Source organism: Diadema setosum, chromosome 9, assembly GCF_964275005.1.
Source record: "Diadema setosum chromosome 9, eeDiaSeto1, whole genome shotgun sequence".
In the NCBI taxonomy this organism is placed as follows: domain Eukaryota; kingdom Metazoa; phylum Echinodermata; class Echinoidea; order Diadematoida; family Diadematidae; genus Diadema; species Diadema setosum.
In genome coordinates, this window is record NC_092693.1 from 7,440,915 (window position 1) to 7,458,237 (window position 17,323).

A 17,323-nucleotide genomic window follows, 5' to 3' on the forward strand; every position below is an offset into this window, starting at 1 on the left:
ATTTTGCAACCCCTGCACTGATTATATTCACTATGTAAGGGTCTATAGTCTGAAAAAGTGTGGCTAATATACTGATAAATGTGGTAGTCAAAAGGGCTCATTCTGCTTTCCCATTGTCTTGCCACTATCAAGAATTTTATGTCCAGAGGCTACCATGGACCATATACAAAAGACGTCAAAACTGTCCCGACTGTTACAGAAGGGGCATCATAAAACTGAATGGAAAACACACACACAAATAACTGTGAAACCTGCTATGTGACTAAACTAGCCGGGTAGAATAAATATAAAATGGCTACAAAACACTGCCTTTCATTTTTTTTTTTTTCGAACAGGCAATCAGCAGCTTTGCAATTGCACATAATACTGAAAGAATTTCTCTCTATTCCACAGCATCAATATTGATTTTAATAATAAAATCTAAGTTACTTCAAACTGGATAAAATGAAAACGAGTAAACTTTTAAAAATTGTGCATGCCTGCCACACGTTCTAATAAAAAGCAAAAGCTGACTCAAACCAGCTACCAAAGTCAAAGCTACTGGGAGTAGTCTGCAAAATTAATTACCACATAAGATGATTACTACAACTATCCACCTATGCCATCTCTATCAACAGAATACTTGGAAGCACTGGAAAACAAAGCATGAAATTTTGTGTTGCCAATAAACACAAACACACATACACCCACAACCACAACCACATTCACGAGGAACTGCATAACCAGCTCCGGTGGGATAAGAAAATATGGATTGTTGTCGCAAGACACCAAGCAAACAATCTATGGACATTGTGACCTGAGCAGTGTACTAGTGAGGTTGTAATAAAAGTACATGCTTTCTAAAGATTATAATATTTGGGGTTGTTTCACAAATGAGCCATTTCCTCAGACAAATCTGTATTGATTAAGGGCCTTGAGCAGTACTGTCCTTCAGATATGGAGGCTACATATTGTCTGTTGCCATACAATAAATTCTATACGTGTAACATGATGGACTAGTTTGTTCAAAAAAAGTGCACAAAATGGCATAACAGATTTTTTGTTTTATTGGGGGATCAAAAGAATACAATATTGTAAGCCTTCAACTTTGACTTGAGGTGAATGCTGATTTGCCTTATGTAATAATTATGATAATGATAATAATATGGTCTTCTTTATCAAGGATAGCCTTTTCAGTGTTGCCACTGCTCTACGCGGGGGCGCCATTATCATTACCCGAGTGTTGCCAGGTATGCATTTATATATACATCTGGGTCAAGAAGGACATGGTGGGTAAAACATCTCGTCGAAGGACGTAAGCACTTGGCTGGATTCGAACTCTAACTGAAAAGTCAGGAGTCTTATCCACAATGCTACAGTGCTCCATTTTGTAGCCATTGATGAAGCGATGGATGCCTGTAAGCATGCAACCAATGACTCCCCTCCAAAGGACTAGACAGTGTAGAAAAAATATGCCTCACTGAAAGGCACAACCACTGTTGCCAGACAACTTGAACTAAGGTCCTTTGAATTCAGATGGCCACTGATCATATCCACTAAACCATAGCAGATCCTATGATTTTTTTTTTTTTGATTTTTTCAAACACATCTTGGGACATGTGTATGCATCGTTTAGATGTAACCTGTTTAATTGTTGTTGTATTTTTTTTTTTTTTTGGAGGGGGGAGGAATAATTCTTTGATTTCTACTCTGAAAAGCTACATATCACTATATCTGTACCGTGGCAATAAGCAATGCATTTTGAAATCAGTGTTGGTAAACACAAAGTACACAAACACTAACAAACACCATCTGTACATTTCTTGCTTACAGTAATTCAGTCAAAGCTATCACCAGAGCACATTATAGCCAATACAATTTAAAAAAAAAAAAAAAATGATTGTCCCCTTTTCTGAGTAACATATATCAAGGCACTTGAGGTATCTCAACTGAGAAAATATGAATGTACACAGAAGCATCTTAAGACACAAAACACTCAAGACTCTCTTCATACAGATACCCAGCATAAACACAGCCTGAGATAAGAGTACTTCCTATGCGAACTACCTGCTGTTGTACCAATACACGCATCTAATAGCTCCAGATACAGTACTACATTTGACTGAGCAATTAATCAATTATTATGAAGACAATCCAGTACTTTGATGTGATCCTGTAAAAGAGAAGAACTGTTGACCTTTACATGGGCTGGTCAGCTACGCAAAGTAGTGGCAAGTCTCATATTTGGCTCGGGAAGTGAAAGGGGGGGGGGGGGTGTCATGAGTCAGAGGTCATCGTCGTCCTCATCGGTATAGTCGACACTGTCCAGCTGGTGGTACGAGTGCTTCTCAAAATGGCGGCAGCTCCGGCAGGGCGACGGTGAGCACCTGCAGGTACAGCGGAAGCACAGGCAGAGCAGATTGCACAGGATGCTCGCGGTTGCTATGGCCGTTGCTATGAGGAGAGCCACAGCCAGTTTGTCCTCACGGAGGGGCTGGAAGGGAACCAGATTCTGCCCCTCAAGAAACTGGCTGGCAAGACACTGTCCAACTAAGGAAAGATCAGACAAGAGATGACTTCAATAGAGCACTTCATTACGACACTAAGAAGAGACAATTCAGAGAGAGATGAGAGAGATATTAGAGATTGGTAGACAATTACATGGCTGGTGAGATAGACAGGTACACAAAAAGTTAGATATGTGAGTAAACAAGAGATAGGATGGACAGATAGATGGATGAATGACAATTTTTTTAAAGATAAATTAGTAAGTGATGGATGAAGAAAGATATACTGTGTACAAGTGGAAAATGGATGGTTGGCTGAATAGGTAGACACACAGATCAAAAGACAAATTGTACAAAATATATAGCATTCAAATTATTCACTTCACATGAGGTAATCTTCCTTACTTGAAATTTTAGCATGCTGAATTGAAAAAGTGATATTGTGCATGAATCTACGTTGTCATAGTATCTTGTGCCTCTGGCCCTGATTCCCAAGTTCTGGAAGCTCTAGGGTCCCAGATGGTCTGTGCTATATGTTAGCCTTACTGTTGAATACAGAAGCACAGTTAATGAGCTGAAATCCAAAGGAGATTAAAAAAAAATCTTCAATCCAAGTTCTACTAGGTCTGAAAACAATGTCGAGTCATTTGCAAACTTGTTGTTTTCTGCATTTCATCAGTCATTGGCATGGCGCTTAAAACATTGCAGCTTTTTTAAGATGCTGCATAGAAATTGTATCATGTTGCTGCAACATATGCAAAAAGCCTTTATAAAATGGGTTCAAGAATGAAGCCAATTAGAAGCGCTGAAATGAGTCACATGTGGGAAGCCTTCGCCTCGGGCATGTTTCACAATTGTAAATACCCTCGAGTGCGCTGCATCTCCACTAACCCACTCTCATCTGTGTATTATTTGTATATTATAAACCACCTTGATATCAGTTAGAGCAAATCTTAATATGAATGAGGGCATGTTCCACTCGTAAGCCATGTACCTTTGAGCATGTCACCATAATAGGTGTCGTTGAGTTCCAGGGAACAGGAGCCAGAGATGTGATGACAGGGACAGAGGCCTTCCCCACAACGACACCTCTGTTTGCAGCCTGGGCCATGATATCCCAACTGGCAGACTGTAAAATGGGGATCGATGTAAAGTGGGACATCAAGGTTTCGATCTATCCTAAATACACTGCATAATACTCTGGTACAGGCTGTGTATTATAAAGTCATTAGAGCACCAGGGATCTCGCCAGCGTATATCACCCTTGTCGGCCCCGACAAGCGTGCGGTTTGAAGAAGCAATTGCCGACAAGGGTAAAACTTGCCGACAAGGGTAACACCACGCGTGAACTTGCCGACAAGGGTAACTTGCTTGACGAGCTAAGTTCGGACCAATTTCTCGCCTTTTTCAGTCTTTATTATCTGGCTAGAAAAGAAGCTAGATGTTGAAAGCAGCAGCAGTTTACATACTTATACAAGCGCAAAAATTTATCTACGCAGTCACCGCACCGATCACAACAACGCGGCTCAACAGAGCGACGTACTATAGCTGATACACACCACATCATACACTTGCTCACTCACATGCGCTCTGATTTGGGATCCACACACACATGCACAAGCACCCAGCCGGCCACTTACAGCTGCCTGCGTGTACAATGGTACAGTGTATTGTGAGAGGGAGAGAGAGGACGGAAAGAGAGGGTCGGAGGCCGAAGGAGGCTGAGGAAGGCTGACACGTGCTCGCTTGTTGTCACGCTTGTTGTCGGGTTACGCAAAAACAAACGAAATGCATGCCCCTCTCCGCCAAAGGTTGTATTTTTTTTTTTCTTTGGCTGCTTTGGTTTGTTTGTTAGTTTATCTGCCTGTCTGTCTCTCTTTTCGCAAAATAAGTCAAAATTTGGGAACAGATTAGGATGAAATTTTCAGGAACAGTTACAGTTGGTTGGTAAAATGGCGCAAGGAACTATTGATGATTAAATTTTGATAGTGAGCAGGATTTATAATACCATCGAAATTCACCGCCAGAATCCAGGATTTTTAGACTTTGTTTCGTATATTTGAAAGGATTCGTATCAATTCTTTAGGAAGCTGGCCATCGGCAATGATGCAAAATTAGATGCGTTCAAAGCATTGCCGCAGAGAGAAAATTAACTCCATTTTTCGTTTAAAAAAAGAAAAGAAAAAAAGAACGTGCGATGGAGTAAGCAAATGCAAATTGTTACTAGTATTTAGGTTTTGGTAGTTTCAGTGGGTTATTTTTTTTTTTTTTTTAAATCTAAAAAGCCATGCGTTCCATTTTAGCCTTTTTAATTTCCATGGATTTGTAAACGTCATTCGTGAATATTCCATTTTCCTTCTCCGGGCCGAAATTTATAGTAATTCTGTCATGATGGTCTTTCAAGTTCAACGTACGTAATGCTCCACGTGCTTCTGGGTTGGTTTGTTAAAAGGTGGGTTAGGGGGCCTTCATGGGCAGAAAATAATGGCTGATCATTCATCAATATTCCCAGTTGGTTTACATGCTATGTACACGCTGTTTACGACTACTGAAGCAAGGTGGCAGTACGCGCGACATTCTTTATCTGACACCTGGCTTTCGTGGAAATTTCGTGGAAATTTCCACAAGCCATGATATCAAGTTTCCCCACTGCTTGAGGTCGTGCTTTTTTTTTTTTTATTCTTCATTACGAACATCAATTTTTTCAACTTGAAAAGTGTAGATAATTTGCTTCGAGGACGTGTTTCTTTCTTCTTTTTTTTTCTTTTTTTTTTTCATTGCAGCGTCGGTAACATTTTGTTTTGTTCATCGTCCGTGCATGGCAGGGGTTCATGGGAGGAGAACGATAAGAATGACTGGGGAGAAAATAAACTGAAAGAAGGAAGCATCTTTTGAGCGAGCTGTCTTTGTTTTTCTCTACACCAGCATCAGTTATCGCCACCAAGGTTCATTTTTTTTTTCGTTACTCCGACAGATTAATGATAAAATGATGCTAGATTCTTTATTCTGAAGGTTCGTTAATCCAAAAATGATTAAGAAAAAATGTCCGTTCATTTCACGACGAAATCAGTTTTGTTATTTCGAACGTTCTGCCAGTGAAATTTCGGAATAAAACGACGGCACAAAACAGCGTGTTTTCGTACTCTAAGGGTCTGTTATTCCGACAGAAGTAGTTATGATGAAATAATAAATTGTAGATTCTTTATTCTGAAGGTTCGTTAACCGAAAATTGAATAAAGAAAAATGTCCGTAAATTTCAAAACGAAATCAGTGCGTCATTTCGAACGTTTTGCCAGTGAAATTTGGAATAAAACAACTGCCCAAAAAAAAACAGTTGCACTTTTCTTACTCTTAGGGTTCGTTACTCCGAGAGATTAATGATAAAACAATGCTATATTCCTTATTCTGAAGGTTCGTTAATCCAAAAATGATTTTAAAAAATGTCCGTTCATTTCACAACGAAATCAGTTTTGTTATTTCGAACGTTTCCGTCAGTGAAATTTCAGAATAAAACGACGGCCCCAAAACTGTTAGTTTTCTTTAACTCTGGAAGGTTCGTTACTGCGAAAGAATAACGATAATACTTTAGATTCTTAATCGGAAAACGATAAAGAAGAAATGAAAACGGTTATAGTTTTCTTACCCTCAGGGTTCGTTACTCCGACAGAATAATGGCAAAATAATACATTCGTAATTCTGAATGATCGTTAATAGAAAAATTATAAAGGAGAAAATATTCGTTTATATCCAAACGAAATCAGTTTTGTTATTTCGAATGTTCTGCCAGTATAATTTCGGAATACAACAACGGCCCCAAAACGGTGTTTTCTTATTCTGAAGGTTTTTTATTCTGAAACAATAACGATGATGATGATAGATTCCTTTCTGAAGGTTCGTTGATCGGAAAATAATAAAGAAAAAATGCTTGTTAATCTTCGAACGAAATCAGTTTTATTTTGAACATTCATCTGTAGTACCGACCTTTGGTGTTGTTGTTGTTTTCGATTACAAACCTTCGAAGTACTCAGTAATGAATCGTTTCATTTTATGATTAAACAAACCTTCGGAATAATGACCATCATTACATTTAAAATTGTAGGATATCTCTTTGATGTCACGGCCAAACTACCGCAGTATACCCAGAAAGGAAAGTGCAACGATGTCCCGAAAGTTCTCGATCGCTTCTCGCGCATCTGCATGCAATAGGCCTACCACGTGGTCGAGCAGACGGCGAGAAAGCAACACGGCGCGCGTTGTTGCGATGCAGAGGCGGCTAATTATTGCAACAGTGAAACAGGAAAGGCCTACAAGAAATCGGAACCTCCACCATTGACACCTACTTCTCTTTCATTTACCGGTCGGTATTATTTAGGAACTGCCACTAACATAAGGTATGGAGTTTCTGCATTGTTTCTGTGAGAATATGCCCCTCACAACGTTCATTACATCTCCGTGAGAATGTCGCATTTAGTGGCATTTTAGCGGCGATTTATCTGTGTTGTATTGAGCATTAGCGAAGGCTTCCGCGCTTCGCGCGGGAGGGGGGTTCCGTACCCACCCCCAGAACAGCGCGCATAAATGCCGACAAGCGTGAAGAAATTCCTGGCGAGAACCCTGGAGCACACTCAAATATTTGTAGAATCGGCATTCATGGTGGACTCTACTGCACATGCCAACACAGATAAACCCAAAGAGAAGTCTACTTGGAAGAGATAGTGGTCAGTAACGCAATTAGAGATAAAAAGAATCAAACATAAAAAAAAAAAAATAGACAAATTTCATGAATGCAAGGGCACTTTGGGTAATTACAAGGAAGAAACATGGTGTCCAGCATGTTGAATACATCACATATATTAAAAAAATATACAGAATTTCCTATAGCAGTACTAATTCTCAGTGAACAGTTTTGCTAATGCATGATTTAGAAGTTGAGAATTGCATATTACATGTCATGACAAATACTGAATACCTTTGTCTGAAAAAAACACAAGAACTACAAAGAGCTGTGAATGTGGCTAAACATTAATCATAAAGAGTACATTAGCCAGCGAACCTTTTTCACAGTTTTGTCCCTCATATCCTGGCAGACATGAGCACTCGCCACTGAAGTGGTCACATGATCCTCCGTTTTCACAGCTGCAGTGATGCTTACAGTCCTGGCCATACCAGCCCCGGGGGCAAGTAGAGGCACAGTCTGGTGGTAAGTAGCCCACATCACAATGACAACCGCCTGGAAACATTATATAAAACAAAAATATCGCTGAAATTGGTTTTTACCAATGCCTAACACTTCTGTACTGGTATACTGCTGAGAATAATAAACAGTAACTTTACATATAATACTGCAAATAATGACTATTGTTACAAATATTGCCATGTACTTCCTCTACTCTTGAAAACATATCTTGCACAACTTACATCACAATCACCATGTCTGCCAAATTGTGTCTGAATCACTCACAAACTGGAAAAGAATTTCAATCTGCAAATGCTGTTTCCTGATTATGGATCCATACAGTGCATGTTACCATGGCAACACACCCCCTCTACTCTTAAAAATATGTCTTCTACAGTTTTATATCAAAGTTACTGTGCATGCCAAATTTCTTTTGCCCTTCACACACTCTTCACTTTCAACTCTAATACCTTTCGAAAGGGTCATGGTACAGCTTTGAAAGTTGGCATTAGTCATGGATAGAATGTGTTAATTGAGCATGCTCAATTTCAGGTTAATCTGGTAATCCCTTCATTATTGTTGCCATGGAGTTTTACATCCTGTTTTTTGTCCCATTCATTGCAGAGAAAACAGCTTGGTAAGATTATAAGCGCTTGAATAGACCCGATATTTCAGAGCCTTCTCTCAGTACATACTTTTCCAGAACGTGTGCTTTCTTTCCTATATTACTTAAGACAGCTTAGGAGAGTCCATATAAATGGAGTTAACTTAGAGTCTGCTTGTTCAGAACCTGCCCTTAACTAAAAATCCATAACTGCCAGCTTTTGTTGGGTTTGTCGTGCAGTGTCACATATGCAAATTGGGTAATTATCGTCAAGATACTATACTGACAGCAAATCCACCAACTTAGCTTGCACATACCTCCAAGACATGTTCCATGCGTACTGCAGTTTTGCACACCACACTGCAGCTGGTCACATGATGGGCCATGCCAGTTGTCATGGCAGTGGCACTCCCCTTCGATGCAGTCACCATGGCCACTGCAATCCCTGGGATTACACCTGGGCTCGTGAATGCACACAATGGTGGACACCTGTCGTGGACACCTGAAGGCCGCATCCTTGCTGGAAGAGGAAATGACAACATGCTACGAGACATTAGAAGGTAGCTACCTGTGTGTGTGTGTGTGTGTTATATGTGTGCTTCCACGGACTACTGTATTGCAGCAACCACTGTCTATCATGGCATTCTCTGGATTTTGCCTATAGTGTAGCTAAAATGGTATTATTGTAACAAATATATACTGGTAGTCAACGACCCTGCTCCCTCTCCCACTGATTACCAAATGAAAACATTTTGGCTGATAAAGTTATATTGTTTAAACACAGTAGTATTTATTGCTGCTAAATAATTCAGGTATTTAATGTCCCCTGCATCCATCTCAATACACTACTCTCCGCATAATCGGGTAGGCTCGGGCAGAGTGTTTCTTACCCGATTAATTAACAGACGAACACGTCTCATTCACAATTGACACACACAATGTGTATTTACATGCGTTGTACACTGCACCAAACACCTAGACTGTATGCATGTAATATGCACAAATTTAAATGTACAGTTCGACCTCGATTATCCGGCCTCCTTTTATCCGGAAATCTCTATTATCCGGACGCGTTCACGCAGTGAAGGACTTTTTTTTTTTTCATCCAAAAATTGAGCAAAAAACAGTGACTTTCATGGATCTATTTCACTAATTTCGTAAGATGCGCATGATAGGTTTCTCAATATCTAATGAGGTAAAACATGTATGATTTTCACATAAAGATAAACTTTATTTTTGTGAAGAAGGGACTACAATTCTGCGCAGGCTAGCATAGATTACACCACCAATGCGGGGTACGCTACCTGCCTACATGTAGCTGCCAGTGCACTGGGACGGCAGCTTGGACGGCAGGTATATACATTAACATTGTGTCTCCCATATCCGGCCAATTCGCTTTTCCGGATGAGCGCCGGTCCTGACATGGCCGGATAATCGAGGTCGAACTGTACCATGTTTCAGGCCGTAAGTGAGACAGACATACCAGTGATCTGAGGGACTGTTGACAAGGGTGCCATTGACGACAAAGGTTGCCGAGCCCCCTCCGTCTAGATTGATGGCGTTCTTTACCCCATGCGACCGCAACCAGCTCGCAAAGTACGAAAGAGAAGACCTGACAGCGAGGGATATCAAATCTCAAATTAGCCAGGGTAATGATTTTGCATGTATTGTACATGCCCTCATTACAATCACAGAATTTTTAAAATGGGTTTCTAGATCGAGGTGCAAGGAGTATCGCAAGTATAAAGGGTGGAATGGGGGATCATCGGCTAGACAAAGCTTGAAATATCTATGTAGCTGATGATGAGTGATAAGGGGTCAATGCTTCAAGAGAGTGGTGATCATGATGACACAAAGATAACAACACTAGATATTCTTCTTCTCCTCCTCTTCCTCCTCCTCCTCTTCTTTCTTCTTCTTCTTCTTCTTCTCCTTCATATGGCACAACTCCAAGTTCGTTGACCCTATATGCCAAAAGATTAAAAATCCTTAAAATATCCATAAAAATTCCCAGATCACTACCAAAAAATGAACGAGGTGTTCCTTGTGTCAATATCAACTTCTTATGCAAGTTTCATTTTAATCCGTACACTACTTTTCAAGTTAGTTTGCAAACAGACAAACCAACATCACTTAACCTCCTTTCTTGGTGGAGGTAATGAAGATGAAAAGATGAGAAGGAGAAAAGAAAATAACTAGCATGAGAGTGAGGGGGCAGATCACTATACATCATGAAAGATGGCAATGAACACATTAAAAAAAAAATATAAACATAACAGTATTGCTAATGTTTAATAATATCTTACCCTCTCACATTACTTTGTCCATCAATTTCAGCTATGACAATACGTCCTTCATCATCACTGCCCACTGCAACACGTGCTGATAACATGTCAAAGAACCTGCTCACAGGACCTTCAAAAAATCACATCATACAGACTAATTCTCATATTTCTTTTACTTATCCTGACACACGCAAAAATAAACTTTAAATACACCTGTCGTAGTCCAGTAATAGCCATTCAGCATCAGGAAATTGCCATATGCACAACAAAAGGTACTTTGTCCCCTATTTTTGTTTTCTTACAGGTACAGACAGTGAAAAGAAACATCACTGTAGCAAAGACAAACAAAAAAGTATCAACTGAAGTGCTCAAAAAGGCCAGAAATCCACCAAAATAGAGTAATATCACACCACTGATGTCAAATTACCCCCAAACAGTGTACAATCCATTAAATCCTGGACCTAGAAAGTGACCAAAAGAGCTTACAAAATTTGTTAAATCAGTATTTCATCAATTTTTCAATTTTTCACTCTGCCTTTTGTTGCTCACAGATAAATAAAATATGAACTAGATCTCAACATGAGATATGATTCAGGAAAATTTAGATGGCAAATTTGAGAAACTGCATTCACAAAATATGGCAGAAGGAAAGGAGAATAAAGAAAAAAATAAGAAACCGAGCAAACACAATAGGTGATAAGCCAGTATCATGTCACCTAAAAAGTACTAGGTCAATGCATATCGATATGTAATGACGAGTATAATACACACATCATTCAGAGTGTGACACATGGATGCTTTGTGTGTGTGTGTGTGTGTGTGTGTGTGTGTGTGTGTGTGGTAAATTTACAATGTAGTACGTTAACTCTTTGATCATATGGGCAAGTCCAAGATAAGGTCCCCTCAGAAGGCAAAATTTCATCTTTGCTCAATATTGACATGTTTGGTATCATTTTGAAGCTTATGAGTTGAAGTTTTGATTTCCGTGGAGGGAAAAATGGTGTTATGTAAATTTATGCAAATTTCATGGGCTTCATTTGCATAAATGTGAAACACAGCGTTACGTATGGGACATTTATAAAAATTCATATTAATTCAAAGGAAATCAAATATTATTTGATTAATATGTGGACATAAGAAGTTCATCACATAGTTTAACTTGGTAGGAAAATTTAGGGATTATGCAAATGATTATGCAAATCAGCTCATGTCCTATCATGAGATGTCCCATACGTAACAAAATGAGGTCATTTTTTTAAGGTTTTTTCTGAAATTGCTAAGGTTATTTTAATGCCCTTTTGGAAAGTTCTAATTTATTGTTTAGAGAAATTAAAAACCAGAGAAAAAAGAAAAAAAAAAAGTAAAAGAAATATTTTTTATTAGGCATTGAAATAATGTTACGTAAGGGACAAATGCGTTACGTACGGGACATCCTCATACATATTGCATGTGAATGCATGTAGCTAGCTGGGAAGGTCTCTCAGTACACAAATGGTCAATCATCCTGAAGAAAGCATCCCAACATTGTAGCTACTTTTTGAGTTATAGACACTTGAAACAATACATGAACTTGACTGAACAATTTTCAGAAAGGGGGAGGGGAAAATGGCAAAATACACAATGAAAAATCAGCATTAAAGGGATGGTATACATAGTTTTTTGTAGAAATGGGGATTAAGTATTCAACATTTAAAGAGATGATTGGAAACCAATTATATGAATTACTTAAGAGCATAAAATCCTAAGACTAGAGGAATTCAAAGTTTATGAGATGGAGATCCAATTTGAAATGGTTGTGATATATATTTAAAAAAAAAGTAAAATGATTTTTTTTTTTATTGCAAGTGATACACAAATTGTCCTTATTCAGTTTTCAGTAGTAGCCACAACAAAATTCATGGGTATACATACTGAGGTGTGACTCGAATCAATGACCCGACTGCTAGACAGACATCATATATCTACTCGATCACTGGGGTTCCACGCAGCAGGTATTGCTTATTTATTAAACTTAATATTTCTTGTGTCAAGTTGTTTTCTATTGAAACTAAATGGCAAACTGCCCTTCATCAATGGAAATAAACACTTTAAACTATTCAATTTTTCAGTAGTAACTATCCTGATAAAAATAGGGCATACATACTCAGGTTGGTCATAAAAAATATAGAATATGATTGAATGTGATTATGATGGTAAATATCTGGGGAATATTGTTCCCTTGTCAATCTGGATCAGTATTTGAGTAATTTCAACTGATTCCGTCTCAATAATTATGCAAAAATTTGTTTATGGGTATTTTGCAAAACTATTTTGCAAAATACCCATAAACATGGTTCTCGACACACTAAACGAATGGGGTACAAAGGGCATGCATACCAAGGTTGGTCATAAAAATATAAAAATATGATAGAATATGATTATGATGGTGAATATTTGGGGAATATTGTTTCCCTGACAATCTGGATCAGTATTTGAGTAGTTTCAACTGATTTTACTTCAATAATTATGCAAAATACCCATAAACATGGTTCTTCACACACTAAATGAATGGGGGACAAAGTGTCCCATACGTAACTGTCCCATACGTAACACGTCATGTCTGTCTTTAATTAGAACCTGTAATTAGAGCTTTTTGCCTAATGACATGAAACTTACCTGTGATAATCTTGAGTGTTGTGACTTTCATCACAGTGAGTTACAAGTTGTAGAATGATATACTTTCAGAGAGTTTTGAGGTTGAAAAAAATGTTCAAAAAAACAAAATTTTTCTGGTCCCATACGTAACGGCACATATTTTCTCTTCTAGAATATAATTGTCTAGGTCATTTTTCTCAATTTTTTGCATGATTATACTTCTCCTAGATATCAATCACCATGATGAAGTTCAATATGATCAAAGGCCATTAACACTATTTTTCAGGTCATAAAAGTCTCTGAATGTCCCATACGTAACGTGCGCGTTATCTTGGACTTGCCCTTATGTATTCCCACTAGTCTTCTACATTACCCTCTTCCCATTAAGGCAACTTGCAAGGTGCTTGACGACATAATTGATATGGACAACTGCTTCTACAATGCAGTGTGTTTAATCCATGATCATACATTTCTACCAGACATCAAGCACTTCTCATAATAGCAGCTCTGCAAAATAAAGAGGAATTCATTAGATATGCTAAGACTGGAATTCAATCAGGATCCACACTTCACAAGCAATCCTCCATTGTCACTCAACAAATTTTAAGATGTCTTGATGAAAGTGGGTCATGGTGGCAGTTCCATAGTGAACAATTTAGATGCAAAGTATATTGAAAATACTGGTAAACTTCATAGAAACTGGAAAGAAAAAGAATGAGGACTAAATAACTACCACTGCAAGTACTTCTACTATTTGGTGGGAAGGAACTTAGAAGATATCATTTCTAACCTGACTCCTCCACCTCATCACATTCTGCTCTGCGACTCTCCTCCACGTAGATCTCCCCATCTCGAATCAGCCAGCCAACGCCTCCAACGAGCTGAATGAATGGGTTCTCTTCTTGCAGTACATCCTGCTCTGACAAATATCTGGAAGACAGAGAACACAGAAGATGCCAATAATCTTCACCTCCACTCACATCACACAATGTGCCGAGTCAACACTGTTTGCCGACCTACGAGTGGCATCATAGCACGTTTCTGATGGCACACTCACCCAAACACAAGAGTCCCATCTTTCCTGATGCCAAAATGAGCATTTTGCAGTCCTCCGCTTGTCTGGACCAGTCTTCCCTGGCTCACTACGTTACCATAGCAATCCCCCTGCTTGGTGTTGAAGAAGCCTGCGTTGACAGCAAGCAGGCAGTCCTCCTGCTTGGCTGACATGGCCACAGTGGCACGGAGCTTGTTGGTGCAGCCGCCAGATTCAAATGGCTCCAACACCGAGACAGTATGCATGGGACTGTTGACCCATGCAATGCGGCCAGGGACTCGCTGACCAATGGTAAAGTCATCGTAGAAGTGCTTAAGAGTTGTTATGGGGTATTGCACGTTGGTTGAGTTCCTGCCGTGAGATTTTTGTGCATGGTGAGTGACATTGCCATACACGATTGGTTGGCACTCTCGTATTTGCCGGTGGGAGCGAGGTGAACCATGCTGTCCAGGGGGGTAAGGCGTCAATACATCATCATCAGGAAAACTGTAGTGACAAACATTTAGTGAAAATGGAATTAAACATTTTTAGAATTTATACCCATTCAAGGTCAAGAATGGCTTTCTTTGCCACTATTAATGCAAGCTAATAATCAAGATAAGAGTTCACTTTGCTAGTATGGAAGACCCAGCAATATTTATCTAAGTGTAATTCTCAATAAGTTTTTTATATTGTCAATCAGGAGCTTCACACCTCAAAAAAAAAAAAAAAATAAATAAAAAATAAAGTTGATTCCTTCCTGATTGCAAAGAGCTGGGTACAGAATCACTTACTGCACAGATAGAGCAATTTGTATATCATCAATGGATACAAAGATGACTTCCTCTTGTAAATTCATGAATACCGGTACGTATTGCTTGTGGTTTTGTTCGTTCAGAAAAATTAAAACTTCTATGCTGCAACATTGAAATCATATCACTCAAATGAAAATTTATCTCTATTATGTATTTAAAGTTGTATGTAGGCACTACTACATCATGTATACAAAAATGACACACTGTGAGCGGTGTATAGAGACTAGAGTCGTAGAGAATACAGAGAATGATATGGACATTTTGATCTGATTCAGTTTAAGTGCCTGATTCTACACTACAGTACAAATCCCTGAAGTCCAGGGCCACCCAGGGCTCTCTCAAATAACAAACTAACTATACACAGCCCAGTCGCTGTATTCGCACAGCGTACTAACAGCATCTGGTCGGGCTGATTACTACCACTGCACAAAAGGCACTACTACTGCACTAGATTCGACCAGGACATGTTCAAATTTAATTTAGGACCTACAGCACAAAGGCGGGTTAGATGACCACCTGACACTCAGGGATTAATTTAATGCCTGTTAAAAGTGTGGGAGAAAAAAAAACACCTATTGTGAGCATCGAGCGGGGAGGGAGACAATTCTTTTGGAAACCCCGCGGCTCTGGTCATCTCTTCTCAAACAGTGCACAATTGCCAATATGCTTAACATACTGCTGGGTTAAACTCACAGCATACTACTACTACTACTAGCACACGTGGTAGAACATATCAAGACCATCAAAATGATCACAACTGGACCCCAGCAGGACAGCGGAGAAGTTCCAGTGTGCTCCACTAGCGTCGTTTGAAGAGGGCCGAGTCCCAACATCTCGCCGCCAGAATGCCACGCTAGCTGCGTATCTCCATAGCAGACTCTGTAGAGTCTAACAACTGACTCTTCGACACGTTTCTGACACCAAACATGCGCTCAATCCAGATCCGCGAAGTTCGATATACTGTTGAATTGTGCACGAGAGTAATTTGTCCGAGATCAGGGCATGGCATGAAAAGGTGTAATTAATGTCACACTAGACTAGTACTTTGCCGACCATTATTAGTGAGTCGGGAGTCCCAGTAAGTTGCAGGTAGACGCCGCCGCGAGCATAATTCGCCATGTACGGTGTACATAGAAGGAGGCATGAATTGTTGTCCGACGTCGTCGCGTTCCGGATGCCAACGTGCTTTCTCTTCATGTATGAGAAAGATCAAGAGCAGAGGATAAGTGTCATGTGATTTGATCAAGTCAGGTGGTTCTTTACGCACGCTTCATTGCATTCGCGTCCTCTTGTGACGAGTGAAAGACGACGAAGAACCGTTACATGTTTTCTTTATTTTGTTCTATTTTCCCCAGAAATTTGTATCATCAAGGCACTGTGGCAACAAAAACCACATCGACAACAAACAAACAAACAAACAAACAAACAAACAAACAAACAAACAAACAAACTAACAAACGATCTGTCAAGTGAGCTAAACAGGTTGTACTTGTAGTATACACACACACATACACACACACACACCACTTACACACATCAAAGGAAACAAAAATGACCAAAAAAATTCAAATGATCAACTACCATGCAAAAAATAAAGAAAAAAATTGTAATTTTCAAAACAGTTGTGTTTCTTACAAAACCAAGTAACGAAAACATATATACCGCATGTAATGATGCATACCCCATGATGACAATGATATTCATCTTTCTTCAAGAGGACTCCTGCAACTACCGACAGAACGACGAATTTTGTTATGCAATGTATAAGGAACATTGATTTGTAAGCAAATAATCAACGTTGGTGAAGGTGATGGGAGAAAATATCACTTCCGAGGCGATCTGGATGCCTGAGCTATCTTTCCGAAGCGCATCTGAGGAAAGATAGCGTACACATTCAGATCGCCGAGGAAGTGATAGTTTGTCTCATTGCCTGAATCTAAAAGCTGATTATTTGCTTTACATTCCACATCTAGGTACGTCCTAGAAATTCCCATTTTATTCCACATCTGTAACCGTTTTAGCTGTCTTTATCCTTAGGGCTTATGCTACGTAGTTTACTTTAGACGTGTGCGCGTACTTATGACAAAACAATGAATTTGCTGCGCGCCGCGGCACCGAAGTGAAAGTGCGTTGCACTGTGGACTATCAAGTGACCTATGATAGTCCACAGTGCAACGCACTTTTATTTCGCGCGTACTCATCTCGCGTTAGGACTGTATGGACTGAAGAGATCAGCGAAACAAAAGGGACTATCAACATAGAGTGTAACGAACTTTTCTTAGGTGATGTG

General features: G+C 39.4%; 2 protein-coding genes across 2 annotated transcripts in view; both read right to left on the minus strand.

The window, feature by feature from the left end:
- The window catches only part of LOC140232902 (heterogeneous nuclear ribonucleoprotein C-like 1), a 281,840-nt gene that overhangs the window by 83,486 nt on the left and 181,031 nt on the right, over positions 1-17,323 (minus strand). The window lies entirely within an intron of this gene.
- Positions 1,120-15,893, minus strand: LOC140232943 (N-acetylglucosamine-1-phosphodiester alpha-N-acetylglucosaminidase-like). Its single transcript, XM_072313052.1, has 9 exons — positions 15,727-15,893; positions 14,243-14,725; positions 13,976-14,115; positions 10,573-10,681; positions 9,750-9,878; positions 8,584-8,786; positions 7,540-7,716; positions 3,481-3,615; positions 1,120-2,529 (listed from the first exon to the last, which is right to left on the minus strand). The coding sequence occupies exons 1-9, from the start codon at positions 15,864-15,866 to the stop codon at positions 2,264-2,266; spliced, it is 1,782 nt and encodes a 593-aa protein (XP_072169153.1). The 5' UTR covers positions 15,867-15,893; the 3' UTR covers positions 1,120-2,263.